This window comes from Podarcis vaucheri, assembly GCF_965113315.1.
Source record: "Podarcis vaucheri genome assembly, chromosome: 16".
NCBI classification, from domain to species: Eukaryota; Metazoa; Chordata; class Lepidosauria; order Squamata; family Lacertidae; genus Podarcis; species Podarcis vaucheri.
Genome location: NC_138754.1, coordinates 8161906 through 8184130, shown reverse-complemented (window position 1 = coordinate 8184130; position 22225 = coordinate 8161906). Strand labels below are relative to the sequence as shown.

The window sequence follows — 22225 nt, the reverse complement described above, 5'->3', positions numbered from 1 at the left end:
GCAGCCCCCAGTGGTCAGCATCAGGAGGAGTCATAGGCCACATTCACCCCATGCAGATAGGTAAAGGGACCCCTGACCATTAGGTCCAGTCGTGGCTGACTCTGGGGTTGCGGTGCTCATCTTGCTTTATTAGCCGAGGGAGCCGGTGTACAGCTTCTGGGTCATGTGGCCAGCATGACTAAGCCACTTCTGGCAAACCTTCCTGCTGGAGTGGTACCTATTTATCTACTTGTAGTTTGTGCTTTCGAACTGCTAGGTTGGCAGGAGCAGGGACCGAGCAATGGGAGCTCACCTCGTCTCGGGGATTCAAACCGCCGACCTTCTGATCGGCAAGCCCTAGGCTCTGTAGTTTAACCCACAGCACCACCCGCGTCCCTCCATGCAGATAAAGCACCACTTTATAAACCGTCACAGGTTCCCCCAAGGAATTCTGGGAGCTGTAGTTTGTCAAGGCCGCCAAGAGTTGTTACTAGACCCTTATTCCCCCTCCAGAACTACAGTTCTCAGAGTGGTTTAGCAGTCAATCCCTCTTCACGGGGAACTATGGGAACTGTAGCTCTGGGAGAGGAACAGGGGTCTCCTTTCAGCACCCTTAACAAACCGCACCTTCCATAATTCTTTGGGCAAAACCATGGCTGTTTAAAATGGTATCATGGCGCTTAAAATGTGACCATTGTTCTGCTCAGTGTGGATAGGTTCATTGAAATGAATGGACATGACTTCATTGAAATTAATAGACCTAAGTTAGTCATGTCCATTCATTTCAATGGGTCGACTGAGCGGAACCTAGGCTGCATTCAGACCATCCATTTAATGTGCTGGGATGATACCACTTTCAACAGTTGTGCCTTCCCTTAAGGAATTCTGGGAGTTGTAGTTACAAGACCCTTATTCCCCCCCCCCGACCTACAATTCACAATGGCTTAAAAATCAATCCCACTTCCCAGGGAACTCTCTGCAGAAGTGTCCGGCTCGCCACTGTGGGAAAAGGATGCCAGACTAGACCAGAGTTTTCTGCCACAGTGGCTGTGCTTTTCCTCCCCTGTCGGAGGCAGTATACCTTTCAGTACCAATCAGAGGTGAGGATAACTTCGGTATTGCTTTCCATCGCAGCACCTGGTTGGCCACTGTGATAACAGGATTCTGGACTAGATGGGCCTTTGGCTGACTCCCAGCTGAAGGGTTCTCCTTGCAATTCTACATTCGAAACAATGCGTATGTCACATGATAGAAGCTTATAAAATTATACACCGCATGGAGAAAGTTGATAGGGAAAAGTTCGTCTCTCTCATAGCACTAGCAGCTGAGTGTTGGCAGATTACAGAAAGTCCTTCTACACACAGTCCATAACTAAACTGTGGGATTCACTGCCACTGCTAACTTGTGAGGCTTTAAGGGAAGGTTAAACAAATCCACAGCAGGCTTGCTAGGTTCTCCTTCCAGAGGCGTGGCATCAGGTTTCGTGTTTCTTAGTTCCTCCTGGTCTTTTTTTGCAAATAACATTCCCTCGTTGCGCACCGCTGTTGCTGCAAGATAGGACATAGAAGCGACTTAAAAGCTTGCAAACGCCATCACTCACGCAGAGTGGGGTGTCACCCCGTGGTCTGCCCCTGACTCCTTTCCTTGCATGCTCTGACCACCACATGCAGGGCACACTCTCTGCAATATTAATGGGCCTGTGTGTGTGTGTGTGTGTGTGTGTGCAGGCTGGCCAGCTGGGGTGGGAGGCGAAGACTTGCTCGCTGCTCCTTTTCAACAAAGCCGGCAGCCCTACTGTCCCTGGTGAGAATTTTCCGCACCCCCTTCGAAAGGATGAAAGCCGCCTCTGGATGTTAGGAAGTGTGACTCGGAGGAGGGGCCACATTGAAATTATGGCGGCCCCTGGGGTCTCCTGAGGAGGAGACGGCAGGGACTTTGGGTGTCTCCTCTCTCATTTCAGCTGTCACAACTTAGGGACATCAAAGGGCGCTTTGATGAGGCCCTTCCAGCAGCAGGAAAAAGATCTATGGGGAAAGACCTTGGATTTGCTACCCCCCCCCCCATTCCCAACACAGACACGCGGGTGACAAATGACATATGTTTCTAGCTCTTGGCATGCACGTGGTGTTTTCCCTGTCAAACCCACTCCCCCCCAATAGAGAAACTGGCTTGATTCTCAATGGCTGAGATCACAAGGGCTGGGAAACTAGAGTCGCTTCCTCTTCATCCCAGGGAGCAAAAACAAGCAAATGCATTTCTAGGCTGCATCAACAGAAGAAGTAGAGTTTCCAGAGCAAGGAAAATAATAGCACTAGTCTCTTCTGCCTTGGTCAGTTCCCACCTCGAATACTGTGTCCATTTCTGGGCAGCATTTTATGGGAATTCGCTTTAACGGGCAAACTAACAGACTGTAGTTGATGCAGCCCTGTAGAGATTCCGCGCTCTCTCTGCCCAGCTGAGTCCAGAGTGTTCGTTCCTGGTGTTGGGTAGTCAGGGCAATTCTGCTGGTTTACTGCCTGCCTGAGCTGACAGCTGGTGTTGAGGACTCCCAGACTGCTGGTGTTGGGGGGCTTCCAAGATCCATGCCAAAGCAGTTAGCTCCTGGGTGGCTCAGGACTTCACGGCAGCCGTGACAACTATCCCAACACGTCATCAGCCCAACGCATGTGGCAGGTCACACTTGTTTTCTTGGCTGGGCAGGAAGAGGGTAATCTGAAAATGGGGGGATATTTGCATCAGTCCCTTGTCAAGGTCAGATCACTTCCTGTTGAGATTCTGGCTCTGAACACCTTTCTCCCTTTGCAGAGGTGGGGAACTTATGGCGATGGTCCACCCTCGGAGGCTGATGGAGCCGTTGGGTTTCCAGACGGCCCTGGGTGATTTCTCGGCTGATGTGACCGATGCTGCTTTAAAAGCCCTGGCTGACTTGTGGAACATCCGGCTGGTTCATGCTGTTGACACAATCCCTCCTGAGCACCCTCTCCTTCTCTGTGGAGCCCACTTGGCTCCCTGGTATACTTCAGAGCTCGGAGTGAGGAAACAAGCTGGGAGGCGGCTTGGATGCACTTGGAGAAAAACTCTGGTTGAATGTAATCAAACACTGGCGAGGGCTCACCATCGAGCCTACCTAGTGTCAGTCAAGGCAGCAAATAAGGTGTACTTTGCTCCATCCAGTATACCTGAAGGAGCATCTCCACCTGCATCGTTCTGCCTGGACACTAAGGTCCAGCACTGAGGGCCTTCTGGCGGTTCCCTCGCTATGAGAAGCCAAGTTACAGGGAGCCAGGCAGAGGGCCTTCTCGGTAGTGGCACCTGCCCTATGGAAAGCCCTCCCATCAGATGTCAAAGAGAAAAAGAACTACCAAACTTTTAGAAGACATCTGAAGGCAGCCCTGTTTAGGGAAGCTTTTAATGTTTAATAGGTTATTGTATTTTAGTGTTGTGTTGGAAGCCGCCCAGAGTGGCCGGGGAAACCCAGCCAGATGGGCGGGGTATAAATAAATTATTATTGTTGTTGTTGTTGTTGTTGTTGTTGTTGTTGTTGTTGTTGTTGTTGTTATAATTGCTGCCTCCATTGTATCCTCATTGCTCCGTCTGGCAGAGCTTTTCTGGGTGGTGCGGGGCCTTTAACAGTCAGGCCCGAAGGCTTTGACTTGTTTGCAAAGCACTTTGAGGTTAAAATTGCTTGCATCCACCGGGACCTTGACTCTGCTGTTTCAGCAGATGAATCTCAAGGGTGTCTCAAGCGCTGTCTGGTCTTGTTGAGTGAGTTTTGATTGGTAAGGCTCAAGATGTGGACAAGGTGCTTCAGTTGGTCAGGGCGACCGCTTGCGCTCTGAACTCTCACCCCTTTTGGCTGATAAAAACCGGCAGGGAAGGGATAGCTGGCTGGGCCAGGGACATGATTAATTCCTCCTTGCCTGAGGTGGTGGTCCTCTCCCGACTTGGAGGAGGCAACGAGAAGACCAGTCCTTAAGAAACCCTCCCTGGATTCAGAAAATCTAAGTAATTACTGACCAGTTGCCAGTCTCCCCTTCTTGGGCAAGGTTCTTGAGCAGGTGATCCAGGCACTGTAGGATGAAACTGATTTCCTAGATCCATTTCAGTTGGGGTTTAGGCCTGGTTTTGGCACAGAAGCTGCTTTGGTTTCTCTGTATGGTGACCTCTGTCGGGAGAGAGACAGTGGGATTGTAGGTTAATTTTCCTTGACCTCTCAGCGGCTGCCAGTACCATTCATTGACCATGGTATATTTCTGGGGAGGCTGAAATATAGGGCTGTGTGGCACCACTTTACGGTGATTCAAGCCCTATTGGATGGTTGTTTCCAGAGGGTGATGCTTGGGGAGTGCTCTTCAGCCCTGTGGAGCTTTCAATGTGGGGTTCAGTTTTATCTCCTGTGCTGTTTAACATCCACATGGAACTGCTGAGCTTTGGAGTATGTTGTCATCAGCAATATGCTGATGACACACAGCTCTACTTCTCCTTTATGTCTGCAGGTGAGGCAGTGGAAGTGCTGGACCATTGTCTTGCCTCTGTAATGGGCTGGATGAGAGCCAACAGACTGAAGCTCAGTCCAGATAAAACTGAGGCACAGTTAGTGGGTGGTTCCCTAGACCAGATGGGTGGGAGCTTGCCTGCTCTTGATGGAGTTACACTCCCTTTGAATGTGGGGGTACGTAGCCTGGGTCCTTTGCTGTTGCTTGAGACTCAGGTGGCCTCAGTGGCATTGCGTGCCCTCCATGAGCTTCAGTTGTTGGCCCAGCTTATCTGAGGGGGATCGTTTAACTTCTGCTTTCTTTGCTTTGGTAAGCTCTAGGCTAGATTACTGCATCTGAAGACAGTCTGGAAACTTCAACCAGTGCAGAATTCATCAGCCAGGTTGCTCACTGTGGCAAATGCCAATCCTGGTCCAACCGCACTAGATGACAGTTTCCAGACCCAAATCAATATGAAGCCTTAAATGGCTCAGGACAACAATAGCTCAAGGACCACGTCTCCCCATATGCAACAACCCCGACCCTGTGATCATCACCTGAGGTCTTTGTCTAGCTCCTCCACGAGAGGACCGGATCGCGTTAAAACGAGAATGGTCCTTCTCTGGCTGGGCTCCCCATTTGTGGAATTCTCTCCCCATCCATATCTTTAGGCACCAGGCAGAGGTGTTTCTCTAGAACCGCTCTATGCGTTTGTGGGAGGGGAATTTGTGGTTTGCTTTTGTTTTATAATGTATTTTGTGTTCTTGTTTTGTATTTTTATGTTGTGAACTGCCCTGTGATCTTCAGATGAAGGGCAGTATGCAAATTTAATTAATAATGATGATGATAACGATAACCATAACTCAAAGAAGGCTATGGACAGATTCTCTTATTTAATGTATGTTTTAATAAGTATTTTTTTATTGAATATCTCTTGCAAAATTGTTCCCATGGGGTGTTCTAGGACTTCTTCTTTTCCCTTTAACTCTTCCCTTATACTTGAAAAAACATAAACATTAAAAAAAAACTCCCTGTGTTCATCATTTGTAGCAGCCTAAAAGAACTAACTTTGGATGAAACGTCCCTGTCTGGTTGCTTGGAGACAAGTTTTGCTTGCCCCAGGTGAGCAGAAGTAGCTGTCTGTAAGAAACAAAAAGGAACCTTCTACCATATGTGGTGGACATGCCCCGAAATTGGGAAATTTTGGAGCATGATCCACGAAGAAATAAAATACTAAGAATGTCATACAGTAAAAGGCCAGAGGCATTCCCTTTAGGAATTTTAAATGATGATATTCCAAAAGACAAAACTAAACTTTTCCTACATGCGACGTCTGCAGCAAGAATCCTGGTGGCTAAGTATTGGAAAGGGAATCAGTTACCCACTAGGGGAGAGTGTTTATGTAAGCTTTCAGAATACTTAGAATTAGCCAAATTGACAGACGTAATAAGACAAAAACCAAAAAGTGAAGTAAAAAAAAAAAAGGGAGTGCCTAAATGAATACCTTAAAAGTCAAGGTTCGAGAACAGAAATCTGGCTGAGTCTAGAATAACCTTGTGAAGTGAAAGGATAAGAAAGAGGGATTTACCGTATTTTTTGCTCTATAAGACTCACTTTTTCCCTCCTAAAAAGCAAGGGGAAATGTGTGTGTGTCTTATGGAGCGAATGCAGGCTGCACAGCTATCCCAGAAGCCAGAACAGCAAGAGGGATTGCTGCTTTCACTGCGCAGCGATCCGTCTTGCTGTTCTGGCTTCTGAGATTCAGAATATATTTTTTTTCTTGTTTTCCTCCTCCAAAAACTAGGTGCGTCTTGTGGTCTGGTGCGTCTTATAGAGCGAAAAATACGGTATATCTACATGTTAGGATAGAGATGATCTGGAAAACAGGGCAGGAAAATAAGCGTAACAGGCTCCCCCCACCCCCACTCACCTGGGACGACAGACCATTGGCCAACCCCTGGGCCTCTACATTCACACTTTTCAACACCTTTCACCCATTTTTTCCTTTATCCATTTTTTCAGAGGCTCGAAAGATGCATGGGCACCGTAACATCGCTGACGGGCGGGGTCTCTGAGAGGGAAGCCAACGACGCCCTGAACGCTCACGTGAGTATCTCAGTGCTGGAGTCGCCTTGCAGAGGGTCGCCGCAAAAGCCCTGCCTCTTGCATCCGAGAGGGGCTGATGGCTGCATTTGCTAACCTCGATGGCTGTGCTCTGCCTCCGCTGTCGAAGGGAGCCTGCCTCTGACTACGAGTTGCCAGGAATCGCCAGTGGGCAGAACTGCTGCTGCTGCTGCTGCTGCTGTGCTCAGGTCTTGCAACTGGGGAGACGAACCTGTGACAACAGGATTTTGGACTAGATGGGCCATTGACCTGATGCAGCTGCAGGCCTCTTGTGTTCTTACCAGATCAGAGAAGTTCGTGGTGGAGAAGAAGGCCGTCTGTGGCTTTCAGCCACAATGGCTTTGTTCCTCTTCCACTGTGATGTGCCTCTGTTGGGTATCGCAAGCAGGCAGCGCTGCTGTTGCACTTGGGTCTTGCTTGTGGGATTCCCATTAGGGAAGCTATTTACGGAGAAGCTCTTTACGGAGCCCCCTTAAGGCTTTTTATTTAAAATAATGAAAATTCAGCCGGACTATTTTCAGCGTTGAATATGGTTCCTGCTGCTTTAACAGATGGATTTAAAGCGCTCTTAACTGTTTTAGCTTTTCGTTCTGTTTTTAATTTCTCCTCTTTTTTTTTGTACCGCCGCCACAATATTTCCAGTTTACAACTTCTTTAAATAAAATAAATGATTGGCACCTTAAAATAGGAGAGTATATATAGAACTTGCCAGCATGACAAACAGATTAAGGAATAAAGATGATAAGAATTTGAAAGAAGACAGACATTATATATTTAGATTATATGGGGGGAAATATCACAATAGGAAAATAAGCGCAACAGGCTGACGAAAAATACTCGGCGGTAGATGTTGCAAAGTGGGATAGTGTAAGGTAATGAAAACAACTTAGTGGAGTAAGAAAAGATAGCATTTGAAAAGATAGATAGGAAACCAAGGAAAGAATGGGAGGGGAGTAAAAGTTAAGGTTTATGAGAGTTAAATAAATTATTATTTAAATACATATGTCTTATATTTATGTTATTTCCGCTTTCTCTTATTATCCTGTGTCTGATTGTAACACAGTAGGTGTTGATGATATGATCAAACAGAAAAGCAAATAAAAAATTATTTAAATAAATAAAAATAAACAATTTGCTTCCAGGCAGCCTTAATTGAAGTCAGCTTGGAAGGACTCTGAAAGCATCTTGATTTTATTTTAAGTTGTTGCTGCTTTGGGAGTCCTTGCTTGCTCTACGGATTCCTTCCTCCCTCTCCCCGCCCCTTCCCTCTGAGGTTCGGCCTGCCGTTAGATAAACCTTCCAGTCTTGCTCCTCCAGGTGTGCAAAGGAGCCCCTCAGCACGAAGAGATATGCCTGGGCCTTTTCATGCTGATCCTCACGGAGCCTGCTCAAGCGCAGAAGGTAAGGGCCCTCGTTTTTCGCTCTGAAATGCCTTAGGGGGGTGTATTCTATGCCAGTCCTGCTCAGAGCAGACCCATGGAACTCCACAGACATGACTAACTTAGCTCCATTGGTTTCAATGGGCTTACTCAATGAGTAGATATTTTAGTTGGATGCAACCCTCCGCCCAGAAGGCTGGGAGAGGTGGGAGACAGGATTGGTACCTTTCCGCTTCTGATTCCCTTGTTTTGTTTCACTTCCTTCAAAAGTGATAGTCCAGCCCCACTGTTGCATTTGGGACCCCTGCTCCTCCTCCTGCTGCCCTGATGGCGCCACTGTGCCGCTGAAGTTAGGGTTTCTGCATATCTCTTTCTTGTTGGTCACCCTGGGAAGGGGCCTGGTTGGGGTTGGGTTGAGCCCCAGAACCTCAAATTTCCTATCACCTCCTTTTTTAAAAAACAAAACAAAACAATATTCTAAAAATGCTTGGACTAGGCTTTCTGCAACTTGGGTCTCCAGCTGTTTTCCCCGACTACAACTCCCATCATCCCTATCTAGCACGACCAAGTGGTCAGGGATGATGGGAACTCTAGTCCAAAAAACAACAACTGGAGACCCAAGTTTCGGAAACAATGGCTTAGACAGTGGCTGGAAGCAGCATTGGCGAGATGCCAGCCACCCACATCCACACCAAATACAGTGGTACCTCGGGTTACAGACGCTTCAGGTTACAGATGCTTCAGGTTACAGACTCCACTAACCCAGAAAAAGCACCTCGGGTTAAGAACTTTGCTTCAGGATGAGAACAGAAATCGTGCGGTGGCGGTGCAGCGGCAGCAGGAGGCCCCATTAGCTAAAGTGGTACCTCAGGTTAAGAACAGTTTCAGGTTAAGAACGGACCTCCGGAACAAATTAAGTACTTAACCCGAGGTACCACTGTATGTATTCTGACAAGCATTACAAACTCAAATAGAGATTACAGACTTTAACAGAGATTACAAACTCAAACTCATAAACTCTAATCCATAATTGACTTCTGACTTCTGCTCTATGATTGAAACTGAGTCTCCATCTGCAAGCTGATAAATTATAAGGATCAACATTAATGTTGATTGAAAAAGAGAAAATCTTTGTAACCAATTATTGTGTTATACGTATCTTTATGAGTTTGAGTTTGTTAGAGTTTGCAATCTCTATTTGAGTTTGTAATTCTTGTCAGAATACATACTTTTGAATGGAGCCAGATGGGCGGGGTAAAAATAATAAAGTATTATTATTATTATTATTAGTTTTTGTTACTATTGACTATTGACTTGTGAGTAGGGACCACTCCCACTATTGAAACGTACATTGGCCTGAGTTCTTGGTGTGCTTACTTCTTACATCTTGAGCTCCGCCTCTTCTCCCCTCTACAACTAAGAGAAGGGGCACTGCTCTCCCTTAGGGACAGAAGTAATAATAATAATAATAATAATAATAATAATAATGTATTATTTATACCCTGCCCATCTGGCTGCGTTTCCCCAGCCACTCTGGGAGGCTCCCAGCAGAATATGAAAAGCACGATAAAGACATCAAACATTAAAAAATTCCCCAAACAGGGCTGCCTTCAGAAGAAGCTGCCTTTGGCAAGTCAGACAATTTGGCCTCTCTAACTCAGTATCACCCACGCTGACAGGCAACAGCTCTCCGGGGCTTCAGGCAGGGGGTCTCTCCTAGAGGATGCCATTGGGGTTCTTGAACCTGGGACCTTCTGGGCTCAAGGCAGATGCTGTGCCGCCAAGCCGTATTCCCCCCTTTCGCCCTCCTTGCTCTGGACGCGGATTGGGTCTGCCGAGCAGCTGCCCTCTTCCGAAGCCTCTCCAAGAATGCCTCTCCCGGCCCCCCCTCGCAGGAAATGAGCTGCATGCCGAGCCCGTCCAGCTGTGCGCTGGAGACCCTTGGCTGCGTCGGGGCCGTCGGGGTGACAGCCAGCTGATGAGTGTGCGAGGCGGCTGCCTCCTCCGCTCGGCTGGCTCTTGCTTTTAATTAAAGTTCACAAAGTATGGAGGGAGGGCCTTCTGCTCTCTCCCACCCCCCCTTCCATCTTTTTATCTTTCACCCAGAGTTAAAAGCCTCCTGTCTCCTTGACATCTCCCTGCTGCTTGCCTCTTGCGCCCATCTCCGGAGCCTTATGCTGGCGGGTGCTGATTTATTCATTGGCGTGACACATTTTCATCAGGCTGCAGACTTTTTCCCTGTCAGTGACATGGGCCGTGTTGCTAGACGCTCCATGGGCGTGTTTCGCGACAGGGGGTTTAAGGCAAAAATAAGAATAAGGAAGCCATGGGACGCGGGTGGCGCTGTGGGTTAAACCACAGAGCCTAGGGCTTGCTGATCAGAAGGTCGGCGGTTCGAATCCCCTCAATGGGGTGAGCTCCCGTTGCTCTGTCCCAGCTCTTGCCAACCTAGCAGTTTGAAAGCACACCAGTGCAAGTAGATAAATAGGTACCGCTCCGGCGGGAAGGTAAATGGCGTTTCCATGCGCTGCTCTAGTTCGCCAGAAGTGGCTTAGTCCTGCTGGCCACATGACCCGGAAGCTGTACACCGGCTCCCTTGGCCAGTAAAGCAAGATGAGCGCCGCAACCCCAGAGTCGTCCGCGACTGGACCTAATGGTCAGGGGTCCCTTTACCTTACTCTGAGTAGGACTATCATTAGCTACAGTTGGGTCGTGCCAAGCATCTGGGGCCTTAAGATTGGCAAGGGAGGCCCTGTGGGTGGCACCGCCCAGCCGGCATTGACAGGTCCTTCTTGGCACCTGCTCATTATTTGTGAAATGCCCTCTAAGGTTGGAACCATGAACTGGAGCCCTTCATGTTGCCAACATTTTGTTGCAGGTGTAACACTATTAATATTCTATGATATCACAGGGATAAGAGTTTGCCTGGGATTGGGCTGGAATGGAGTATCCCGGGAAAGGGCGTAGCTGGTTGGAACCCTGAACTGGAGCACTCCACACTTACCAGCATTTTGTCACACGTGTGAATATCGTAACGTGGATAAGAAACTTGATTGGGCTTGTAAGTTAGACTATCCTCCACCAGGGTCAGGGCCTTTTCAGTGATGGCTCCGACCTGGTGGAATGCTCTGTCCCATGAGACTAGGGCCTTTCAGGATTTAACCTCCTTCCGTCGGGCCTGTAAGACAGAGCTATTCCGCCTGGCCTTTAATTTGAATTCAGCCTGATCTTTTATTACCCTTCTCTCCCCCCGTCCCCTTTTATGAAGATCACCCACTCTGAGACCCCACAGCTAATTCTCCCCTGGCCTCCTCGCTGGCCCAAGTAGGACCAATTCAGCCAGCTAGCCCTGGGGATTATCTGATTTTTTATTTTTTATTTTTATTCATGTTTTTATACTGTCTTTTATGCTGCTTTCATAATTGTTTTAAAGTGTTTTAAATTTTTTGTTAGCCGCCTGAGCCCGGTTTTTGAACCGGGAAGGGCAGGGTATAAATAAAAATTTATTATTATTGTTATTATTATTATTATTATTGTAATGGAATGGCACATCCTGGGAAAGGGCAGACTGGCTAGCTGGCTGGGACCCTGAACAGGAGCACCGTTTTGTTGCAAGGGGCCAGAATTTGAGCCAGGATTCAGCTGCAGAATGCCATTGCCTTTATGTAGCCTTTTGCAGTTTTGGTGCTAATAAGACACCCCAAACTGAGCACCCCTTATAAACCCCATCGGTTCCTAGGAAAAGAAAGAGGAGGCCAAAATCTTGGGGCCTCGGCACTAGTGTCTCTGTCCTTTCAAAACACGGGAGATAAGAGCACCTTCAAACATGGGCAGAGTGCTTTACCTAGCCCTGGAGGGACTGGACCCTTGTGCAGTGACATCCCTTCCTCACCCTTGCCTCTGCTTTGCTCCTGCCCTCTGAAATGCCTTCTGCGATCCCCATTTTGTGGCTTCGGGAGAATTGCCCAGGGTGCCAGGACGCCTTGGCCCCAATTGTACCACGCGGCAGCGGGTCAGGGGTTATTTCACCCCTCCTGCTCGCCGGGCAAGTGCGCCTTTTAACATTTGGAAAGCGCCAAAAGGCCAAGCCAGAGACCTCGCCTGTTGCGAGCGTGAGGTTGCTGAGTGCTTTGCGAGTTCAATCGAAAGGGCGCTTTCAGGGGCCTCATTAGCCTCTCCGAGGGAGAACGCGGAGAGCAGATCCCTCTTTGCCTCCGCGGCGTGACATTTAGCAGCACAAATTAACATCCATGCAGAAGTGAGTTAACAGATGATTTCCTGGTTCCTCTCTCCCCTTCCCTCCCTTCTGCCAACCTCACAGGGCAAGAGGAGACAGGCAAGAGGTGTCAGCTGTCTTCCACCCCACCCAGCTTGCATCTGAATACTGTAAAACTTCGCAAGAAGCCTCACTATCCATTATTATTTTTATTATTAATTGGACTTGCTAGTTGCTTTTGAAAATTGAAATGTAAACTCATTTTACTACACTACTTTTCATCCAGATTTTTGGCCTTTATCTTGGAGACTTGTAGATACCACAACCCCTTGTGGGGTGTATTAGACAGACTTTTATATACCATAAGCATTAAAACCAGTATAAAACAGAAATAAAACGAGACCTCAAAACACGGATGTATGTAAAAAGTCTCTGTAATACACCCCACAAAGGGGTTGCAGTATCTAAAAGTCTCCAAAATAAAGGCCAAAAATCTGGATGAAAAGTAGTGTTACTGCCGGGCTCCTGAAAGTAGCCATTGATGGCACCAGGCAAGCCTCCCTGGGGAGAGCATTCCAAAGGCAGGGAGCCACCACCAAAAAGACCCTGTTCTCGTGTCATCACACTCCAGACCTCCCAGGCCCATAGAGAAGGACCTCGGATGTTGGTTTCAGGATGTTGGTGGGTCACGATCAGCTGATCTGCTCCAAGTCCTCCCAAATCTGAGCCTCTGAGCACTTTCCACCGCCTCCTTCCCCCCCCACATCCCTCCACCGCACACCCCAAACTTCTCCCGCACCGCCTGCGCTCCCCAAGCTCTGCCTTTGGCTCCCGAAACGTTTGCACGGCCATTCGCAGGCTCCTCTTCCGCAAGCATCTTCTTGCCAGCTTTTGGCAGATTGAGTCCCGGTGGTGGGGGTTGTTCTCTTGGAACTTGACAAGCGAGCAAAATTTGGACACGGGGAATATATTCTCTGCTTGTACATTTTGGACGAGCCAGGTCCCAGCTGATTTACGACCGTCCGACACACTTGGCCGTACTCTTCGTGTATGTTCTGCATTATGTGTCGCCTGGAATTATTTTCATATGTCAGATGGTTGGGCTTGCGGTGCCATATAGAAACAGCGACCCCTTTCGCTGCTTTCTGGTTACTGATGTGTATATATGTCTATTCATTTCCTTTGGTCGCCAGTGGCGGGGAGCAGCTCACCCCCAAAGCAACCAGTGCTTTGGCTATTCCCGATGTACCACCTTGGCTTCAGGCACTGTCTCCTTCTGTTGTTAGAGCACAGATGGAGAGCCTGTGGCCTCCCAGAGATGTTGGTGGACTACAACTCTCGTCACCCCTGACCAATTGGCCTTGCAGGCTGGGGAAAATGGAAGTTGGAGTCAAACAGCACCTGGATGGCGGCTACGGGTTCTTCATCCCGGCTCTAGGTAATAGAATATTACACCTCTATAAGCGCATTTAATACGTGATCCCTGATTGTTTGGGATGTGTGTCTGGAATAGGGCTGGAGAACCCATGACCCTCTGAAGGTCCTTGTGGACTGCAGTTCCCATCAGCCCTGACCACTGGCTGCACTGGCTGTGGCTGATGGGAACTACAGTCCAGTTGGAGTCCAGCCAATGGGAGCTAGAGTCCTGCTGGAATCCGGCCAATGGGAGCTAGAGTCCCGCTGGAGTCCGGCCAGCGGGAGCTAGAATTCCACTGGAATCCAGCCAATGGGAGCTGGAGTCCTGCTGGAATCCGGCCAGTGGGAGCTAGAGTCCTGCTGGAGTCCAACCAATGAGAGCTAGAGTCCCGCTGAAGTCCAGCCAATGGGACTAGAGTCCCGCTGGAATTCGACCAATTGGGAGCTAGAGTCCCATTGGAGTCCAGCCAATGAGAGCAGACCTAAGATGCTGTAGGGCTCCTGCACGATGATGATGATCAGGGTAATGTGAATCTGCCTTCAACATGCCGAGCCAGTTGTCCATTCCACCCAGTGCTGTTAACTCTGACCAGCAGCATCTCTCCAGGGAACTGCACTTGGCCCCTGGGATGGAGTCTCCCCACCCCTGTTTACAGAATCTGTATGCCACCCACCACTCACCCTAGAGCAGTTTCTTTTTAAGTTATATGCTGTGACTGCACTCTGTTCAGCTGACACATTCTCTCATCTCTCCCCTGCCCTCCTCCCTGGCCACAGTGTTACCGGGACCTGGTGCTGGTCAGCCGGGACGGGATGAGTGCCGTGTTGAACAAGATGAACCAGATTCTGATGGAGAAGTACCTGAAGCTGCAGGACACGTGCCGTACGCAGGTGGGCCATGCGCTATGCGCCGCGTCTTGCCTGTGTGCATTTTCTTTTCTCTGTGTGCCTCTATACTTAAAAGAACAGGGGTGTGAGGGTGTGAAGCAGGAGCTGCGATCAGCCCGCTGTTTGTCTCAAGCCCGGAGTGCAGTGCTGCCAAAGGCATTTCTGCGAGGCATTTTAAATTCTGCAACCTGAAGACCCAGATTCCGCAATCGGTATCAGCTCTGCAAATCTGCAAGCTGGGTTTCAGGGGCATATGTAATGCGGTCTGCAGTTGCGGGTACTTCCTCCCCCCCCCGGCCCCTTGCTCCCAAACCCCAGTGTCAGAATTAGAATTTGTATATGGGAAAGGTGCATTGAGGCATACGGGGAAAGTCAAGGGAAGTGCGGTGCTGTGAGCTTGGGGGTGGGCACAAAACAGAAATTTGTGGCAGGTGGGCTTGGTGGCTGTGTTTGTAATCCAAACCTTCTCCCCTGCTGCTCACCCCAGGATTCCCCACATAGACACGATTCTTTCCATAACATATGTGGTGTTCGGGGTTCCCTCCACAATCACAAGGACTAGAAACTTGCAGGATGTTTTTTTAAAAAAAAAGAGAGAGGAGGGGGAAATCCCGATTGCGGGTTCTTCTGAACGACCCATATTCTATGAGCAGCGAGGACCACGCCATCATCTGGCTGGCGCAAATGCTTGCATGCCATGCCTTTCTTCTGCCTGTCAAAGAGGCGGGAGAAGCCGGCTTTGTCCATGTCGCTTGAAGGAGCCCTGAATTCTCTTCTCTCCCACGCTTTAGTTGGTTTGGCTGGTGCGGGAGATAGTGCGGAGCGGGATTCTGGGCATCGAAGGCGTCTGCATGACCTTCATGAAGCAGATCGCAGGTGAGTGCGTTGGGGGGGGGTAGTATCGCTGGAGAAGGTAGCTCCACAAAGCATCCCATAGGAGATGGAGGAAGGCTGCGTTGATGACTGCTAGCCTGAGTGAGTGCCTTTCCCCTATCAACCATTCCTCGTAAGCAGGGCCAGATTCACTGTATTTTTCGCTCTATAAGACACACCAGACCATAAGACGCACCTAGTTTCTGGAAGAGGAAAACAAGAAAAAAAATATTCTGAATCCCAGAAGCCAGGGCAGCCAGCTGGCTGTCCTGGCTTATGGGATAGCCACGCGCAGCCTCTCCCAGGCAAGGGGAGCCTTCATCCTCTGCTCGGGAGAGGCTGCGCGCGGCTAAGGCTCCCCCAAGAGCGCATGGAGCATGTGTGCGGCTCTTAGGGGGCTTTTCCTAAGGAGGGAGAAGGGCAGCTCCACGCGGCTCTTTAAAGGGAGTGCTGAGCAGAGCCTCCCGCCTGCATTCGCTCCATAATACGCACACACATTTCCCCTTACTTTTTAGGAGGGGAAAAGCGCATCTTATAGAGCGAAAAATACGATAGGTTTGGTGAGGCCCCAAGCTACTAAAGGTAATGGGGCCCTTTATGTGTCTAGCTGTCCTTTGCCAACAACAAATTGTCACTGGTTTTTTTGTGTTGAATATATGCTATATGGTAATTTATGGGCCTCATGGGTATCTAAAGCCATTCGCACATATCAAAATACGTATTTTATCAAAGTAATTGCTGAAGTGAAATACAATTAAGAAGAAGTATCCAGGTTTTTTTCCCCCTTTAAATTTTTTGGGGGGCTCCAAGCGAGTGGGGCCCTAAGCTATAGCTTGTTTAGCTTATACGTAAATCCGGCACTGCTCTTAAGGCTTGGTTTCTCATAAGGGAGCCAGTGTGGTGTAGTGGTTAAGAGCGGTGGACTCGTAATCTGGTGAACCGGGTTCGCTTCCCTGCTCCTCCACATGCAGCTGCTGGGTGACCTTGGGCCAGTCACACTTCTTTGAAGTCTCTCAGCCCCACTCACCTCACAGAGTGATTGTTGTGGGGGAGGAAGGGAAAGGAGAATGTTAGCCGCTTTGAGACTCCTTCGGGTAGTGATAAAGCGGGAAATCAAATCCAAACTCTTCTTCTTTTTCGATGGGCCGTTGGTCTTATCGAGCAGGCTCTTCTTGTGTTCTTAACATCTAGAGGGTACCAGGTTGGGGAAGGCTGATCTGCAGATATGTTAAGTGGATAGTGTGTTGGACTAAGAACTTGGCAGACCTGTGTTCAAATTCCTACTCATCTCATGAATCTGATTGTGTGAGGTCTTGGGCCCATCTTACGAACTTTGGAAGAGCTTTCTGGATCATCTAGTGACCAACATCTCACTGCGTCCAACCAGATGCCTGTATGAAACCCAGGCACAAAGCAGTGGCGTAGCGTGGGTTGTCAGCACCCGGGGCAAGGCAAGTAATTTGCGCCCCCTAACCCGTGGATTTGCGCCCCCTAACCCTAACCCCCAGATGTTGCGCCCGGTGCGGCCGGCCCCCCCTGCACCCCCCACGCTACGCCACTGGCACAAAGGCACTCCTAAACTCCCTTAAAGGATTGTTGTGAAGATAAAAGAGGAAGGGCATATACCACTTGGAGCTCCTTGAAGGAAACACCTCCCTCCTCCTCCTCCTCCTCCTCCTCCTCCTCCTCCTTCTCTGGCGGAGGTAGAAATGCTTCTGAGTACCAGTTGCTGGAAGCTGCCGCAGGGGGAGAGCTCTTGGGGGGCGTCCCATTGTGGCATCTGGTTGGCCACTGTGAAAACAGGAAGCTGGGCTAGATGCAACCAATATTACCCTAATTTCTTAAGGTGCCCAGTCCTCATCAAGCAATCAGGCCATTCTCAGTAGCCTCTTGAGCATCACTGCCCTCGGCCCCAACCCTAAGCTGTTATTTTTGCTGCTGCCTGTGTCTAATGAAGGGAGCATATTGTGGCAGTCAGTGTTTGCCTATGGTAACACTGGCATGTTCCAAATGAACCGCCTGTCATGTAGAGCTGAGGTGCCGAAGGTCCAGGTTGCCAACAGTTACAGGGCAAGCACTGGTTTAATTGTGTACAGCCGCCTTAAACTGGAGCCAGGCAGGGCCAGGAGAGAGAGGGAGGGGTGGTTGATGGCAGGAGGGTTGCCCTTTTCAGGTAACAAGGGCCAAAATGAGTTGCTCAATTAGCAGCAAGGTATATTGGAGCAGCTCTCTCTAAGCAGGATTGCAGTGGGCGCAGAGTTTCTTTATTCCGCATGTTTTGATTATGCCCAATTTAAAAAATCCCTGGTGTGTTTAGGGTCATTTTATTTTATTTTTGTAGAGAACAACCATTACCCGGGAACATTATTCTGTAATTATATATCCTTTTAAAAAAGGAAGAGTTTGGTAATGCAGCTGCCTTAAATTGTTCATGTGCCATTACAGATATAGAACGTTGTCCAATTTAATAAAACAGATTTATTCCTAAACCATTTTTATGCAATTATGGGACACCTGTTTTTGTTTTTAAAAGATGCAATAACTCTTCCAATAACTCTTGGAAGATTTCGTTTTCACTTTACATTAAAGTGTGTGTAAATATTACGCACGTAGGATTTATCTTCCATTTTTAAAGCTATAAAGAAGTCTCTTCGCCAGAGATGAGTTTGGATATAGCAGGACTGAGGAACCAGGGGGTCCTCCAGCTGTGGCTGGACTATAACTCCCATCAGCCCCAGCTTCCACGGCCTACGATTAGGGATGATGGGACTTGTAGTTTGGCAGCATCTGGAGGGTAACAGGCCCCCCCACCCCTATCCTGGTCACACCTCCCAGCCAATCAGGGATCTCTCATTAAATTGCAGTAATAGGATTACTCTTGGCCAAACAATCCTCATCTCTCCGCCCCACCAGTTCCTTCCCTACCAAATCAGGTATGGTCTTGATAGGGATCTCGAGAACTTCTGGCACACTTTTGTGCCGGGCTGACTTCAGGAATTTGCCGCAGTGGAAAATCTGTCATTTTGTTTTTTTAACCGCCAGCATCTGCAATGTGGAGTTGGGCCTGTATGAGCTCAGAGCTTGCCAGCTCCCGCCCCCCTCGCCCGAAGGACAGGCTCTAAAAGCTATTTGGTTTTTTTTGGGGGGGGGGCAGGAAGGACAAAACCACAGTAGACCAGCAAACTACTGTCTTTCTCCTTTGTTTGGCACCCTTGTCAAGTGTTTGCGGACTTACGGGAAACTTCTTTTCCTAAGGTACCTCTGCCCCCCCCCTCACCCTGATAAGATTTTTTCTTCTTCTTTTTACGAGGATTCAGTTGCCATGACTACATCTTTTGAGGGGGGGCCCCCCACTCCCCTTCTCAAGGACAGGCATCCAAGAATGGCTCAGCCTGATTTTTTAAAGAGTACTCTGGTGGAGAAAGGAATTTGCCCCGCAATCGCTCACAGCAACCAGGAATTTACAAGCCTCCGGGGCTCTTTGTTAGCCAGCTTGCATGACAGCCCGACCTTGGGTGGCTCTGATCTAGAGTTGGGGGCCCCCGCGGCCCTCCAGATCTTATTGGACTCCATCATCCCTAGCCGTTAGCCGTGCCTGGGGTGGGGTGGGGGTCTGATGGAAATTGGAGCCCAATAACACCTGGTTGGGGGGGTTGAGTTAGGGGAGGGTGCCCTGGCCAAATAGCCCTCCTTGCTGTCTTCTGGCTGGGCATCACAGGTGGAGAAAGCCCTGCTTGTTGTGCTCAGGCCTTGCTTTCAAAGGACAAAAATGGGTGTAAATATCCCTTCCACTGAGCATCTCTCACTCCTCCATTTGGCAGGCCGAGATGACCTTTCGCTTGCTCCCCAATTCTGGCCTCACTGAGTCAGTTTGCTGTGATTTATTTGGGGTTCCTCAGCGCTGCGTCAATAATCAATACCAGCTGCTGGAAGCCACAGGAGGGGAGAGCTCTCTTGCGCTTGGGTCCTGCCCTGAGGGTTTCCCTAATGGGCCATTGGCCTGATCTTGGGGTTTGCAGTCAGATTTATTGAGGAGAAGGCAATCAGTGACTACTGGCTCTTCCTCCCCATTTGAAGGTAGTAAATGTGCCTGAATAAAATCATAGAGTTGGAAGGGACCCCGAGGGTCATCTAAGTCCAACCCCCTGCAATGCCAGAATATGCAGCTGTCCCATACAGGGGTCAAACCTGCAACCTTGGCGTTAATCAGCACCACGCTCTTAACCAACTGAGCTGGAGACTTCTGGTGTGCTTCTGTTGCGCTCAGGTCTTTACAGAAGAGGCACCTGGCTGGCTGCTGCGAGAACAGGCAGGCCATTGGCCTGATCCCGCAGGGTCTTTTTACATCCTTATGGGTTACAGGGAGAGAGGGCTCTTGCCTTCACGCCCTGCCTGTGTACCTCCTAGATCAGGGGTCTGGAACCTTTAAGACAAAAAGAGCCACTTGGACCCGTTTCCGAAGAAAAAACAACAACTGGGAGCCGCAAAACCATTGCAACATTTAAAACAAATATATCTCCGGAGCCACGATCTGACAGCGGGCGGGAAGGTGACGTCGGGACGGTGCGTGACTAACGCACACACCGCCCCCATGCAACGTCACAGCCAGTACAGCGCCCGCCACAGTGGGGAGTGTCGGGGCGCACAATACTCCCTTCGCTAGTATCCGCCCCGGAGCCGCAGCAAAGATGTAAAAGAGCCACATGAGGCTCCGGAGCCGCGGGTTGCAGACCCCTGTCCTAGAGGAATCTTGAGTGGCTGGTGTCAAAGGCTTTTGACCTGATCCGGAACGGTTCTTCCAATGTCCATTTGGCCATTGGTTTCCAGAAAGTACCTGAGCTATCCCATTGAGCAAAGGAGGGCGGGGTTCTCCTAGGTTGGGTGGGTATGTCGGCGTACAGGGCAAAAACAACAGCAACAAAAAAATTGATTAGCTGAAAGGTATCAAGGGGCAGTTTGGTGCAAACCTGATGCTGGAGGAAAGTGCAATCCACAGTCTGAACCGGCTTCCTCCCAACCTTCTGGTCACCTGTTTGTCTCCTTGCAGGCGGAGACGTAACGGCAAAGAATATCTGGCTGGCGGAAAACATCCTCGATATGCTTACTGAGCAGAGGTATGTATGCCTGGTCAGTCGGCCATCGCTGGCAGCCAGGGGTCAATGCCTGCTCACAAACGGGCGGTGCTTGCCTAGACTTGCTCCGAAGGCTTGCTCAGGTGGACTGCCTGGCTAGTAGCTTTGTTTTGCCTTTCAAGGGTTGGGCTCAGCCGTGTCTGACCTTGTCCAGTGTGGACTCTGAAGTTCGTTTTCACGCTACCGAGCCTTGCCAGGGCTGATCAGTCCTGACTTTCCCTGTGACCAAGATGAAGAGAGCCCCGAAGGAGCCCTGCGTAGAGACCGCGCAATTAATTTGGCATGGCTTTCTGCCAGGAGCGAGGAATATTTATTGCCTTGGTAGGAACCCGGCCACCTTCTCCAGACACCCTCTGCAACACGTTTGAGTCACCGAGGCTGATCTGACTTTGTTTACACCGAGTCTCGCTTGCCCACGCCGTTCCTTTTCTGCAGCCCCTTTTTCTTTGCACGGATGCATCCCGAGTGTACCTGTCATAATATTTCAATGCGCGGTTCCCTCACTTAGGATGGCATGTGTAGTAGCTGCAATGTCTCTTTGAAATTGCTTATTGCTGTGGTGAACAATCAAGTTGTTAAAGCGTTTTACTTCGCGGGGGACGGACGGACACATAAAGAGTTTTTCAAGTGTGCTTATTTCCCTTTGGCAAGGAACAGTTTGATTCCAGCTGCGTTGCCCCACAGTGCCATCTAGTGCGCTCTTCAGAGAGCAAGCACGTTTTCCGTGGCTGGAAGAGCCAGGGGGCTGTAAATCATTGCTTTCTGCCTGCTGGTTCTTGCCTAGACAGTCTTTACCTAGTAGTTCGTCTTGTTTGTCTTCTGCAATGCCTTACCTGACACAGATTCCTGACAACCTTCATCTTAGGCTTAACACACACAGGGTCAAGTTTCTAGCCCACTTGAAGGCTTCCCTCTCCTTCCTTGGTCTTTGAGTGTGATGTTCCATGCCAAAAGAAGTCCAAATTCTGTGCTCAGAGGAACTTTGCACTTGCAACAGTCTCTCCTGCCTCCCATTTGTTGGGCACATTTGGAATTTATGTTGGCAAGGAGGAAAGAGGAATGGGCTGTAGCAAAACTCTGGGCAAGATTGTGTTTTTTGGCCTGTGACTGCCTAGTGGCATCTCGCATACAGAGTCGGGCACCCCGAGTGGTCCAGCAGTTAACTATGGAAAAGCAAGTGCTTAGCCCTTACGATGGTAGAGTTGATGGACTTTTGGTCTGACCGAACAGGAGTCTTCTTATCTCCTTACGAGAGAAGTTTTGAAGATTTAGCAGGAGGACCTGTGGCTTCCAAAGGGCTGCTGCCGGTCAGTGTGGACAATACTGGGTTCAATAGGAACACACAATGCTGCTGTTTGTCTCCGAGATGAAATACAGGGAGCCGTACAGATGGCTGGGATGGCATCTTCATCGCTCTTTAAAGAGAATTGGACAAATCCATGGAGGGGGCTGAGACTGTCAGTGGTTGCTGGCCACAATGGCTGTGTTCTCCACTGTCAGAGGCAATATGCCTCTGAACACTAGTTGCTGGGAATCACAAGGGGGTGTGGCCTGGGGAAAGGGGGTGTGGCTAAGGAGGGCGTGAAGCAAGGCCAGCCAGGGGTGTGGCTTGGGGAGAGTTGCTGCATTTGCACCCCTCACCTGAGAGCCTGGGATTCCCCAGCCCTGCCTTAAAGAATGTCACCTTCCCAGTTTCTCCTGCGGCTTGTACTGGGCTGTGGGTGATTGATAAGGGCAGAGCCT

General features: G+C 49.4%; 1 protein-coding gene across 3 annotated transcripts in view; it reads left to right on the top strand.

Annotated features, from left to right (window-relative positions):
- Positions 1 to 22225, top strand: part of INTS3 (integrator complex subunit 3) — a 91020-nt gene that overhangs the window by 10757 nt on the left and 58038 nt on the right. For 2 of the 3 annotated variants that reach the window (XM_082202095.1, XM_082202094.1), the window contains exons 2-6: positions 6477 to 6560; positions 7896 to 7979; positions 14367 to 14480; positions 15269 to 15353; positions 20398 to 20464. In XM_082202095.1, the coding sequence (XP_082058221.1) occupies positions 6477 to 6560; positions 7896 to 7979; positions 14367 to 14480; positions 15269 to 15353; positions 20398 to 20464 (434 nt within the window). Of the gene's footprint in view, positions 1 to 6476; positions 6561 to 7895; positions 7980 to 13459; positions 13612 to 14366; positions 14481 to 15268; positions 15354 to 20397; positions 20465 to 22225 lie in introns of those variants that run through there. The other variant, XM_082202096.1, reaches the window with a different exon arrangement.